Below are 13,564 nucleotides of genomic sequence, written 5' to 3'. Positions count from 1 at the left end.
TGAAGAAAGAGCGAGAGTGAAAGAGAGAGAGAGAGAGAAATAGAGAGCGAAAAATAGAGCCCGAAACTACGAGAGAAAAAGAGAAGGGTGAGAAATAAGGGTCAGGGAGCAGTGACGAGGGGTTGAAAGCAAAAACTGTAGGAGAAGGAGTAAATTGGGGGTGGGAAAAGGATCAGGTGGTTGGGGTAGAAGAAAAACACCGGGAAAAGGGTGAAAGAAGACCAAAGAGGGGTCCCGTGTACAATGTAAGCACCTGTGAAGACGGAAACGTGCCCGGTTTGCCAGTGTTTGGCAATAATTACTCAAAATGGCAGACCAAGAATTAATTAAAGTACTCATAAATATATACCGTCTATATAAATACACATGTCTTCGTAAACAGTTTTTTGATCGCTTTATACGGGGATCAGTTCCAGTGCCCATCACTAGCGGCGGCGATGGCTCCGAACCGTGCTCGAACATCAAACTAATTCTTACGATTTTCAAAAATTGATTACTGGGACGCTTCATCGAATAATAATTCAACTAATAATGAGAGATTCGACTGGTCGGTTGATAGAGGACTGAATGAGAGATTGGCAGGTTTGATCTCAGATTTTCGGTGACTAAGGTCCCGAAAACGGGGCCTTAACGAGTCGACAAAGCTTGATAAAGCTTACAGATCGGTTTCTATCGGAACAAAAATCAGTATGTAGGTTTGAGTGGTGTATTTCAAGGATACTCGGTACGAAGATTCGAATCGACCGGTCGCCAGCTGGATTCAAAGCGTTAAAGCGTCCCTCGTCCTCGACTGTCCATCGGGCCGGAGGTTTAAGGCCGGTCCACACGAGCGGAATCGATCTCACGCTCGTCCCTTATTGGATCAGGCGAAACGAGCCGCTCGACCGTGCATCCGTCAACACGACGGCGCGGAGGCTCGTTTCACGGTGACGGGAATCGTCGACGACGACGACGACGACGACGACGGCGGCGTGTCGATACTTTTCTGCCTTCCGCGCGCGCTTGCGAGACCGTTCATGTAAACGCACACCGAAGGTGACGAATCGGTCCTCCGCAAGCTCGCCAGCTCCCGCTATACAACGTGGAAACTGTGTCAAGAGCTTTTCCACATTTTTCGCTCTAATGTGTCCCGATATAATGCGTCCACTCGAGCGGCCAGCCGCTTTCCGCGGACGCGGACCTTCTTCAGCGACACGCCGCCAAGGAAAATTCACTCTGCCGGCCAACAGCTCTTTCCAAACACTTTGTCAACCCTTTCGAACCTTGCGGAATGTTGGTTTCATTTTCCGAGCCAAGGAATTTCGTGATTACAAACGAACTGTGAGCAGAGAATTGGATTTAGAACCATCTTCAGTTGGACACCCTCTGAAGGACACCTTTTCTCCAACTCCGAAGCAGCAGATTGAAATTGTCATATCTTCCCACAAAACGAACTGTTCAAGCTGAAAATTTTTGTATATATTCTACAAAGTACTGTCTAAAAATGCAAACAGTTTTATAAATTTTCGAAAACCCGTTTTCCTATGAAAAATTCTGAAAGGAACCAAACCTAGCAGGCCCACAAGTCCTTTTACCAAAGGACGAGCACTAAAGTTGTTATATCGCACCAACAAATGAATTGTTTAAGCTGAAAATTTTTGTATATATTCTACAAAGTACTGTCTAAATATTCCGTAAGTATTACGATTTTGTACCAAGTCGTTTAGTTATTAAAAACTCCTCAACAACGCAAGTCTGGTACAATCCTCAAATTCTTTCACCGAAGAAGGTTGCCTAAAATTGTTATATCGTACCAAAAAATGAATTGTTTAAGCTGAAAATTTTTGTATATATTCTACAAAGTACTGTCTAAAAATGCAAACAGTTTTATCAATTTTCGAAAACCCGTTTTCCTATGAAAAATTCTGAAAGGGACCAAACCTAGCAGGCCCACAAGTCCTTTTACCAAAGGACGAGCACTAAAGTTGTTATATCGCACCAACAAATGAATTGTTTAAGCTGAAAATTTTTGTATATATTCTACAAAGTACTGTCTAAATATTCCGTAAGTATTACGATTTTGTACCAAGTCGTTTAGTTATTAAAAACTCCACAACAACGCAAGTCTGGTGCAACCCCTAAATTCTTTCACCGAAGGAGGTTGCCTAAAATTGTTATATCTTACCAAAAAATGAATTGTTTAAGCTGAAAATTGTTGTATATGTTGGTCAAAGTACTAGGAGCTGTTCCCGATACCTTCTAGTTTCCCGGAGCAAGCGAACAGATTTTGCATTGCGGTTCGACGCGAACCGTCTTCGAGAAGAGAAAGATATGTTCGGTACTCACCGGTGACTGGAGCTTCTATGTCGATCATAGTCTTCTCGGAGCGCAGCAAGGCGGCTCCATCGTTCACTATACGAAGGGCCGCCGCCTCGTCGATCCTACCTTCGAGGATAAAGTGTTGTTTCAGGACTTCCGGCCGCGGCCGATTCGTTTCCGGGTCGAACACTTCTGACACTGTCAGTTTGTGCGATGGCGGAAAGAGGACATCTGCGAACAAGGAAAACAAAGCCATGTAATAAACCGTTCGGTTGTCACAATCTTCCACGAATCAACTCATTAAAAACCCCATTCAATCCACCGCTAGACAAGTATATCAAAACCTGACGCTGTATCGTAATTAAACATCGTTGTTGTTGTCATTACGAGCACAGTTCTACTCTTAACCATTTTAACGAGTAAACTGCGGATTTTTATGAAATTACGAAGAAATTGGCTGGGCAAAATATGAAACATTAAAAGATTATAAGAATCTGAGAACACGTTGTTTTCAATACAAAACTTCTGTGGTGGCATGATGAGAATTTTTATTAAACTCCTGCCTCCGTCATTCGATGCGGAACATTTTTGCATTAAAAACCTGCAATCTACTACAAATAATAAATTCTCACAATCTTCAGATATTGCCACTATTTTTGCTCATTTTTTGTGATAAACGCATAAAATCCGCAGTGCATTCAACATCTCCGAGCCGTTAAAAGGAACCTTTGATCGTCGCCATCTTACGAACGAACACGATTGTTGCTCGCTAGATCCACAGCAGCCCGATTATATCGATCCCGCGAGCCTCCGGCGAGAGTTTCGCGCGCACTATCCGCGGCGCGCAAAACCGCCAAGAAGAGCGGGGAATCGGCGCGCAATTAGAACCGAGTTCGGCAAATATTGATCGCCCTAAAGGCCGGCCGCAAAGTTATCGCGAGCCCCCTATCATCTTCTATCATCCTCCGGCTGCGTACTCTTTGCCTGGCAGCATGATTAACAGCGTCCCCACTCTCTTCGAGTAGTTCGCGGTCTCCTCTCCGCGGCGTAGATTACCTGGCCTACATCTCTCGGGGATTTCGATCGTCTTCCTGGTGAATTTCGGCATGTTGTCCCTGCACCTGACGATCCTGGCCGCCGATCTGGGCGACTCGCAGATTAATCTCGACCCGGTATGTCTCCTGCAGTTTCTGGGGACAGTGGCGATCCTCTTCGGCGAGTTTGAGCTGCGTCTCGCGGCCAGCTTCTCGAAGAACGCCTTCAGGGGGCTGACGATTTTTCTTTTGTACGGAAGATCTGTCGCGGATTCCTCGAAAACGTCGTCCACCAGCTCGACGTTAACCTCTACATTGTTCTCGGCTACGCTGGACGATTCCGTGGTCGAGGAACAGCTGTAGTACCTCGTCTTGTTCTGGACCTGTTCGGACCAGGGATCGGAAACGGTTACAATAACGATTTCGGTTCTTGAAACAGTTAGGAAGAGCCGAGATAATGTTGTGGCCAGGCTGCGGATTTTGTGTACAATAGAAATGGATCTTAAAAGTGATCGATGCATGTTGTCTTATAAAAATGACGAATTTGCAGTGAATTCTCGATAGGGTGGCGCCGATCGTGCTCCTGTCTCGCGTGGATTAAACGGAAATGAAAAATAAGGGTGCAAATTCGGGGACTCGAAAATTTGTCTACATGTGCTTCAAAGTATTGTCGAAACGTGTAGTAAGTGTTAGGGTTTCATGCGGAGCCGTGTAGTTGTCAAAAATTCCTCAAAGAAACGGATCTTGTACAACCCTTAAATTTATTTACCGAAAAGGACTTTCATTAAAATTGTTATAGCTTACCAAAAAATGAATTGTTTACGCTGAAAATTGTTGTATATGTTCTTGAAAGTACTGTCTAAATGTGTCGTAAGTATGAAGATTTTATACCAAGTAGTTCGGTTATTAAAAATTCCTGAACGTAACGAGTCTGGTGCAACCCCTAAATTCTTTCACCGAAGGAGGGGGCCTAAAATTGTTATATCTTACCAAAAAAGAAGTTGTTGAAACTGAAAATTTTTGTACACACTCTTCGAAGGTCTGTCTCAGTGTAGGAAAATTTTCAAAAATTTTATACCGAGCCGTTTAGTTATTAAAAATTGAGAAAGGGAGCAAGTCTAGTACAACTCCCTAAATTGTTTCATCGAAGCAGAGGGACCCGCTGAAATTGTTATATCTTACCAAAAGCTGAACTGGTTAACTTGAAAATTTTTGTATATGTTCTTCAAAGTACTGTCTAAATGTGTCGTAAGTATGAAGATTTTATACCAAGTAGTTCGGTTATTAAAAATTCCTGAACGTAACGAGTCTGGTGCAACCCCTAAATTCTTTCACCGAAGGAGGGGGCCTAAAATTGTTATATCTTACCAAAAAAGAAGTTGTTGAAACTGAAAATTTTTGTACACACTCTTCGAAGGTCTGTCTCAGTGTAGGAAAATTTTCAAAAATTTTATACCGAGCCGTTTAGTTATTAAAAATTGAGAAAGGGGGCAAGTCTAGTACAACTCCCTAAATTGTTTCATCGAAGCAGAGGGACCCGCTGAAATTGTTATATCTTACCAAAAGCTGAACTGTTTAACTTGAAAATGTTTGTATATGTTCTTCAAAGTACTGTCTAAGCGTAGGAAAATTGTGAAAAATTTATACCGAGTCGTTCAGTTATTAAAAATTGAGAATGGAAGCAAGTCTAGTACAACCCCTTCAACTCTTTCACCGAAGGAGGGGGGCCTCAAATTGTTATATCTAACCAAAAAATGAATTGTTTAAGCTGAAAATTTTTGTATATATTCTTCAAAGATCTGTCTCAGTGTAGGAAAATTTTCAACGTAGGTCAATTTGCTTTGGAGACTCTGTCCAGGCCTGGACTTGAATCTCGGTTCTGGCTTGTATTTGTCACAACATTATTTCCGGTCTTCGTAACTGTCTTCGTAACCGACATACAGAGTCGCCTAACTGCGCCACCTGAATTTACCAGTAACTTGCTTGTCGCGTAGCAAACAGTACCAAACGAAAGATCGTTTTTATATTAAAAAAGAAACATGCAATGTGATTGACAAAGTGAAATACAGTGTTTATTTTATATATGTCCCAAATGCCTAGCCGATAAAAGTCTCAGAACTATCCCCACTGCCGCGGAGTATACACTGCGAAGGGCCTTGAACGGCCTCTAGAGCTTCGCTGTCCTTTTCAAAGAATAGTATCTCCTAGGCGATATATGTCACTGACTAGACTCCCGTTTTGGACATATATCGAGTAAACACTGTATAAGAAAACCAATTATTACGTTATCCAACAATGTTTGTGTGGAACATTTTTTGATGCAACAATTATGAGTAAATTCAGGCGGCGCAGCGACACATGCGGTATAGCAATTGGAGACAGTTATCCTGAGAACCTGTTCAACCCCTGATTCAGATTTTCCCGAGGCAGATTCGGAGGATGGATCGCTTAGATCGGCGGAGAAATCGACGAGACTACTGCAGATAGAATTCATGGAGCACCTCATGGAGTCCGTCTCAGGATCATCCTCCAGGTTACAGTCCTGCGAGACCTGATCCGACTGCGTGTTGCTCGCCGAAGGACTCTGCCCTGAGTCAGTTTCGGAAAGCGCAAGAATAGGCGAATCCTGTTCCGTCTGTTCCTCGGACAGATCCTGAGAGCCTTCGGGAAGCTTAGAATAACAATTGTTGGCCGTATCAGGTTTCCCTGAAGTCCTGTCTAGCATCGATTCGTCCATCAAAGGACTGCCCGTAAAATCTTCGATGATCTCCACAGGATCGCTGTCAGACGAGTCCTCCTTCGAGCTTGCACCGCACAGATCCTCGAAGCTCGACTCGTTTTCCTCGATCCGAGGACTTCCCGAGGACAGCGAGATAATCTCAAAAAGATCAGAATCGTGGCGAGCCTTGCAGTCGGGCCGGCGCCATATTTGCGATCGATGCTCGCAATCGATTCCTGCTTCCTCTTCTTCTTCTTGCCTCTCAGAATTATCTACCGACGCTATGTACTCGACCTCCTCTTCAAGATCCTGTTTCGAGTTCGAACCAGCCTGATCCTGCTTCATCACACGATTATTGTTCACCTCGGGCTCTTCAGGGTCCGTCGTCGCGTCCTGCTCGATGCATTGTATGCAGGTCTCCAGGATCCACTCCTTCTGATGCGAGGTGACCGTGTCCTCGAACTGGTTGTCCAGACTCTTCCTGACTATCGCGCTCTTCTCCTGCTGGCTCATGCCCTTGCCGACGCTCTTCTTCGCCTTCTTCAGGACGCAGCAGTAGTTCGTGATGAAGGTGGCCGTGCGGTCCAACAGGGAACCGTTCGCCTCGTCCGTCGAGTCGTCGAGTCTCTCGCAAGGCGAGCCGAACTCGAAGTAGTTCTTCTTCGTGCGACGTTTCAACAGCGGGGTCATCTTGTTCAGCTCGTCCACGTCGGCTTGCAGGTCTCTTCCGGGTTGGTCCACGTGCTTCAGGATCGCGTCGACGGTCTTGTCGCCCAAGGACCTCCTCGCAGGATTCCAGGACAGGTCCGTGTGCAAACGCTGCTCCAGCATGCTCTTCAGCTTCTCGATCTCGTTGGCGTTCGCCCCCTCGGCGTCCTTGGCGACAGAGGACTCTTTCGGGTCTTGGTACGACTGGTTCTCGGATATCGACACCTCGGCTGGCGTGCAGGTCGGCGTGCAAGGGGTCCCAGACATCTCCAAGGACCTCAGCTTGCAGACCAGATCCATCAACGAACTGTTATGCTCAGACTCTTCACGGGCCAGGCCGGTTCGCGCCGGGGTGCTCATGTCCTCTAACAGAAACGACCGCTCGGACGAGTCCGAGAGGCTGCTGTCGCTCATTGTGTCGTAGAGTAGTCCTCGGCTATAGTGGAAAAATTTTTTCAGATTTTTTCGGGTTTTCCTTAACCCTATGAATTGTGAGACTCCGTGGGAATAGTTTTATGGAAAATACCTCAAACAGGAAATGAAAATCGGCCCGTCCTGATTTGATTCTGTTCCCCTTTACCAGGTTCTGCGTCACACACTGTATTTAATGGTAAATCAAATTTAAATTAATTTAACAAATCTCAGTGGAATGCGCACGGATGGAAAATAAAAGTTTTCTTCGTTGATTGCAAGACACGAGAACAAGATACAGCAATCTTTTTGTTTCTTTTTTATTAACTCTAAACCTACCACGGTCAAAATGACCGGTTTTCTATTCATAGGAAATTACTGAATTGATTTCTGCATTTAAGCACATACGTATTATAATGAAAATCGTACAAAGTTTAAGGAAATTCAATCTTCTCCCTTCTATAAGACGTGTCACTTTTATAATAGGTTTTGTGCTTGGTGGGTTTAGCGTTAATGTTTTTAGCGAGTTGAAAATAATATATTGGTGTTTCTGAATTCTTTTGATCTCTCCATTGCTCTAAATTGCAACTAATCATTTGTTTACTTACAGTTCAAAATTCCAAGAAATCATTAAAATCATTTGTTTACTTACAGTTCACGTTTGAAAATTCCAAGAAATCCTTAAAATCATTTGTTTACTTACAGTTCACGTTTGAAAATTCCAAGAAATCATTAAAATTTGGAAACTTTCCAAATGGGATATTAAGATTATAATATCCGAGCACAATGTAGCACAAACTTAGCACAATTCAGCACAACTGTTGAAATTACGTAATTCTGAAAATGAAGAGAGGGGGGCCAACTTCTAGAATTTTCTGGGATTCTAATTCGACGGTGGACGTGTTAGGCTCGTCGCTTTCGATGCGGAAAAATTAGTTCTTGAACCGACACTGTCCTTGGAACTCAACCACTCGCGTTGTCGAATAAGAATTCGAGGTATACTGATTCGCTCGCGATACTGTAACGCAAATGGAACGGAAAAGATGGCGACGCGATTCAAACGGCGACGATTACGTTGCGTTTCGTTTCGAACGTGTCGGTCGACTATCAAGGCTCGTTCGCAATGACAACAGACACACGGCAACGATCGGTTTGTTTTGGAAATGGTTGGCAGATGCTAGTGGAAAGTCACCATACACGTTGGAGAAAGGAGACATATAGTTCCTCTGTGTTTACAAAATTTCTGCCCGTTGGAAACGATTCTTTTGGTAGCAGCCTTAACACTTTACCGAAAGTATATTGATAGGATTTTCAATCACTCTATTTTGTAAGAAAGAAGCTCGAAAATATGCTTTTGAATACTAATCCCTAATTGTTAGATTGTAAAACTTGTTGGGAAATTCCTAGCTGTGTATCATAGGTTTCCGTGTGGATACAGCTTCAGGAATATAATTAGTAAACTGTTGCAATTTAACAGCCGCTAAAAACAGAATTTAAAACCGTCCTCGACTTAATCTAAACAGATTATTATATACAGAAAAATGTTTATAAATAAACATATTATATCGCAGGAACAATTCTTCCTTCAGTATATTGTCCTCAACTTATTTAAATTATTGTGGAATGAAAAGCATTTATACCTAAAAATATTATAACTTGGGAACAATTTATCCTTCAGTATATTGTCTTCAACTTATTTGAATTATTAAGGAAAGAAAAACATTAATACCTAAAAATATTATAACTTGGGAACAATTTATCCTTCAGTATATTCTCCTCAACTTATTTGAATTATTACAGTAAGAAAAATATTATAAGGTCAGAACAATTTTTCCTTCAGTGTATTGTCCTCAACTTATTTGAATAATTGTAGAAGGAAAAATATTTATAACTAAAAATATTCTAGGGTCAGAACAATTTTTCCTTCAGCATATTGTCCTCAACTTATTCGAATTATTATAGAAAGAAAAATATTGTAACATGGGAACAATTTACTCTTCAGTATATTGTCCTTAAATTATTTGAATTATTACAGAAAGAAAAATATTTATAACTAAAAATATTATAAGGTCAGAATAATTTTTCTACCAGTATTTTATCCTCAACTTATATGAATTATTATAGAAAGAAAAATATTCTAAGGTGAGAACAATTTCTCCTTCAGTATATTGTCCTCAAATTATTTGAATTATTATAGAAAGAAAAGTATTTATAACTAAAAATATTATAAGGTCAGAATAATTTTTCTACCAGTATTTTATCCTCAACTTATATGAATTATTATAGAAAGAAAAATATTGTAAGGTGAGAACAATTTCTCCTTCAGTAAGTATTTTGTCCTCAAATTATTTGAATTATTATAGAAAGAAAAGTATTTATAACTAAAAATATTATAAGGTCAGAATAATTTTTCTTCCAGTATTTTATCCTCAACTTATATGAATTATTATAGAAAGAAAAATATTCTAAGGCGAGAACAATTTCTCCTTTAGTATATTGTCCTCAAATTAATTGAATTATTATAGAAAGAAAAGTATTTATAACTAAAAATATTATAAGGTCAGAATAATTTTTCTACCAGTATCTTATCTTCAACTTATATGAATTATTATAGAAAGAAAAATATTCTAAGGTGAGAACAATTTCTCCTTCAGTAAGTATATTGTCCTCAAATTATTTGAATGATTATAGAAAGAAAAGTATTTATAACTAAAAATATTATAAGGTCAGAATAATTTTTCTACCAGTATTTTATCTTCAACTTATATGAATTATTATAGAAACAAAATATTTGTAACTAAAAATATAACTTGAGAACAATTTATCCGTGTCCACACATCCCGAAAGGATTAAATCATCGTCTCGACAAGCAATTAATATTTTATTCAGTTAACAAGTGTACAACTCGATAAAACTCCGAATAAATGAAACAAAGAACCTCGTATAAAATGTACAATATAAATCTCGTGTATAAAATTCTCGAGTAGTATAGTTTTCGGGGGAATCGAGGGGACGAGAACAACGGGGGGGGGGAAGCAACACGTTGTTTCCGTCGGATTAACACGAGTTCTTTCCCGGGAACTCGCGGCATCGATGCACGATCTATTAGAATTGCTCGAGCAGGGTTTATTAACGCCAGGGAGAGAGAAAGACAGAGAGAGAGAGAGAGAGAGAGAGAGAGAGAGAGAGAGAAAGAAGGAAAGCGAGCGAACAGCATGGCGACAATTACGCCGGACGAATGCATCGCGAACAGCTGATAAATGCAGCGCAGATGCGCCGTGTAAATAAGCACGCGAGTGCAACGCAAGCGACGATCATTTTATATTCCCGCCGACCTATTATCCCCGCAACGCCCAGGAGATATTAGCTCGCATTATGGTCGCGCCGTTCCTCTCGCGACCGTTTTTCATCCTGATCGCCGGCGAACGTGCTCGCGACTCGATTGCGAACTCAGGATCGCGCGAAACTCGTCACTCTCTCCGACAATTTCTCTGTTCCCTCTCAGCCTAACGTTTTATTTTCCTACATGTTATTCGACGGTGTAAACAAATAAACAAATAAATAAAGCACCACGCTTTCCAACGGCCCTTTCGAAAAGTCCGTTCTCCGTCGTCCTTGTCTCGATTTCGACATCCTGGTCGTCCCAACAACGATTACTGCGAGAAAACACAGAAAATCAGTACAATTCTTCCGTTGGCATAATTCGCAGAACCCTCAGAAGCTAATTATAAGTATTCCCAACACGAAAACGACGAAAGTAGAATTTTTAAATTCGTACGTTGACGGAAAAAGACAATGACAAAAAATTTTCTACTATTTTCTGGCAAACTTTAATCCCCCGAAATTTTCGAGCAGAAAGAATAACAATTTTGATGAAAGATTAAACAACGTGAACTTCTGATCGTTGAAGAATTGATCGAATCACTGTACTTTGTCCGAACTGGAGCCATGATCGTTCGATACCACAGCGCTGGCCATCCTAGACAGGATCGTTCTGTTGCTCCTAGATCCCGACTTCTTGATCTTCTGATTGTTCCGATCGAAGAACGCCATGATCGCGTAGAATTTCCCGATCGAGGACTCTTGCGAGACTCCCGAGCCTTTTTCCTTGCCTGCAACCGGTCTGGGACTCTTCAATGGCGACAAGGAACTTTGAGACAACCTGTGCACCTTGTGCAAACATTGTCGAACAGCCATGTACAGGTTATCGTTGCGTTTATTGTCGTCCGCGGGCTGGTTGTCCAAAGTTTTGCAAAACTTCTTCGCCGCGCTCGAGTCCTGCACCATCTCGATCAGACACTTTTCCGACATTTTACCTCGGCAACAGCTTCTTCGACTAACCGCGAGAACAGTCCTGATTGCGATACGGACACACCTGGGGCACCACGGCGCTGCCGAGACTCTCAGAGTTTCCATTTTCCAGGTTGGCAGTCGCGAGAGCCGATTTCTGATTGGCCGTTCACAATTTGTGGGGTCTTTAGGCTTACGGAGCCTAAAAGTGACTATACAAATGACGAGAATGTGTCTACCTAATATTTTTGGTCATTATTATGTCTTAATTGTTATAATTAATCCCAATAATCGTGAATTGAAAATATTGGAACGCTTCGCTTTGACGGGTACCGTACACCTTCCGAAAAATATTCGGAAACTAAATTTCCTGTTTGCGAAACATGTTTGATGATGTTTGAATAGTTGCAATTTTATGAGAAAAAATCGTATGATGATAAACTTAGGCTCATTTTAAAGCTTGAAGCCTCTACTTTCACAGACCATCACTAATTTTCCAATAAGGAATTTTTACACTTTGTAACAAGTGCCGAAATGAGAACACTAAATTTTCAATTTTTATAAAATTGTCGATGATGTTTGAGCTCTTGTAATTTCGTTTAAAAAAATCGTATGGACATGAACTTGGGCTTATTTCAAAGCCCGAAGCCTCTACTTTCACAGACTATCGCTAATTTTCCCGTAAAAAATTGTACCACTTTGTACCAGCTGGGGAAATGGGGACAACAAATTCTCAATTTTTAGAAAATGTTTGATGACGTTTGAGCTGTTCTAATTTCGTGAGAAAAAATCGTATGGCGATACACTTTCAGGTTCATTTTAAAGCTTGAAACCTCTACTTTCACAGACTATCACTAATTTATCCATAAAAAAATTGTACACTTTGTAACAAGTGCCGAAATGAGGACACTAAATGTTCAATTTTTATAAAATTGCCGATAATGTATGAGCTGTTGTAATATTGTTTTAAAAAATCGTATGGACATGAACTTCGGCTTATTTCAAAGCCCGAAGCCTCTACTTTCACAGACTATCGCTATTTTTCCCGTAAAAAATTTTTCCACTTCGTAACAGCTGGGGAAATGGGAACACTAAATTTCCAATTTTCAGAAAAACATCGACGACGTTTGAGCTGTTAAAATTTCGTTAATAAAAATATAGCACAATACAATTGTTGCAGTTTTCGTTACCTTATGCCTCGGTGTTTAGGGAAGCATATCCACCTGGTAAGAGATATTCTCGAAAGCTGATCAGCACAGTTCAGCCGACAGCACAATTTTCTCATTTACTCTGCGACCAGGTTCGATTAACCTCGAGATACGAGCTCACCGTGGCGTCTGGAATCGATGTGGTTGGCATGGTCGGGATTTAGGGTGACTGATTCTCGAGCGATCTGTTTCGTCGGTCCCTTAATAGAACCTTCGATGATCGAGAATCGTCTGGGAAAACGTTCGAACGCGTACTCGAACCCTGTGCGTCCGAAAACTGTGTTCACCAACGTAAATTTGCACGGAAGGGTTCCCCACCAGGACCGGCGAAGGGCTGCATTTTTAATCGACCCGTCGAATTCGCGAATCGACCCTCAATCGGCGAACATTCTGCGAGAACGCGATCGGGATCGACATTTTCCGCGGCCGGCCGTTCCGCTAATAGATCCCGCGATTCCAATCATGGAACGGAAAGAGCATTTCTCGGCTAATCATAGAAACTGCGGTTCAAACACGGTGTACTCTAAATCCGCGAAATATTAAAGGATCGTCCAATTTTAGGAAACCGCGGGGATTCAGCGTATTTTCGAACGCAAATTTCGGCTGCTTTTGCCGCGTTCTCTATTCGCAGCTGCTTCGGCTTATCACTAAAATGAGACGTCTCGGGGCAATATTAATATTAGGGGTATAAGTAATCAATTATTTGCAAAGAATTTGATTTTCCTTTAGTTCAGTACCGATCCTTGAAGAGGAAACACGTATTCTTTTACAATTTTCGTAATAATTGATTACTTATGGGTTCCCCCCCCCCCCAAAAAATTGCAATTTTCGGACAACAAGATAACTGGAGTAACCGAAACTCTATGAGCTCCCTTCGGAATTCTAAATTGAAAATT

At 41.5% G+C, this 13,564-nt stretch overlaps 2 protein-coding genes across 8 annotated transcripts in view; both read right to left on the bottom strand.

The window, feature by feature from the left end:
- Nucleotides 1-13,564, bottom strand: part of LOC143360690 (serine/threonine-protein phosphatase 2B catalytic subunit 2) — a 206,113-nt gene that overhangs the window by 123,006 nt on the left and 69,543 nt on the right. For all 7 annotated transcript variants that reach the window (XM_076799782.1, XM_076799783.1, XM_076799789.1 and 4 more), the window contains exon 2: nucleotides 2,326-2,529. In XM_076799782.1, coding sequence (XP_076655897.1) covers nucleotides 2,326-2,529 — 204 coding nt within the window. The remainder of the gene's footprint in view (nucleotides 1-2,325; nucleotides 2,530-13,564) is intronic.
- On the bottom strand, nucleotides 10,033-11,904 carry LOC143360741 (uncharacterized). Its single transcript, XM_076799860.1, has 2 exons — nucleotides 11,101-11,904; nucleotides 10,033-10,826 (listed from the first exon to the last, which is right to left on the bottom strand). Exons 1-2 carry the CDS (start codon nucleotides 11,584-11,586, stop codon nucleotides 10,824-10,826), a joined length of 489 nt encoding a protein of 162 aa, XP_076655975.1. The 5' UTR covers nucleotides 11,587-11,904; the 3' UTR covers nucleotides 10,033-10,823.

This window comes from Halictus rubicundus, chromosome 13, assembly GCF_050948215.1.
Source record: "Halictus rubicundus isolate RS-2024b chromosome 13, iyHalRubi1_principal, whole genome shotgun sequence".
In the NCBI taxonomy this organism is placed as follows: Eukaryota; Metazoa; Arthropoda; class Insecta; order Hymenoptera; family Halictidae; genus Halictus; species Halictus rubicundus.
The sequence above is the reverse complement of the archived record's forward strand: the minus strand, read 5'-3'. Positions and strand labels throughout refer to the sequence as shown.

Excerpts from the sequence above, each read along its gene's own strand:
- LOC143360741 (XM_076799860.1), bottom strand. The coding sequence starts at position 11,586 with ATGGAAACTCTGAGAGTCTCGGCAGCGCCGTGGTGCCCCAGGTGTGTC.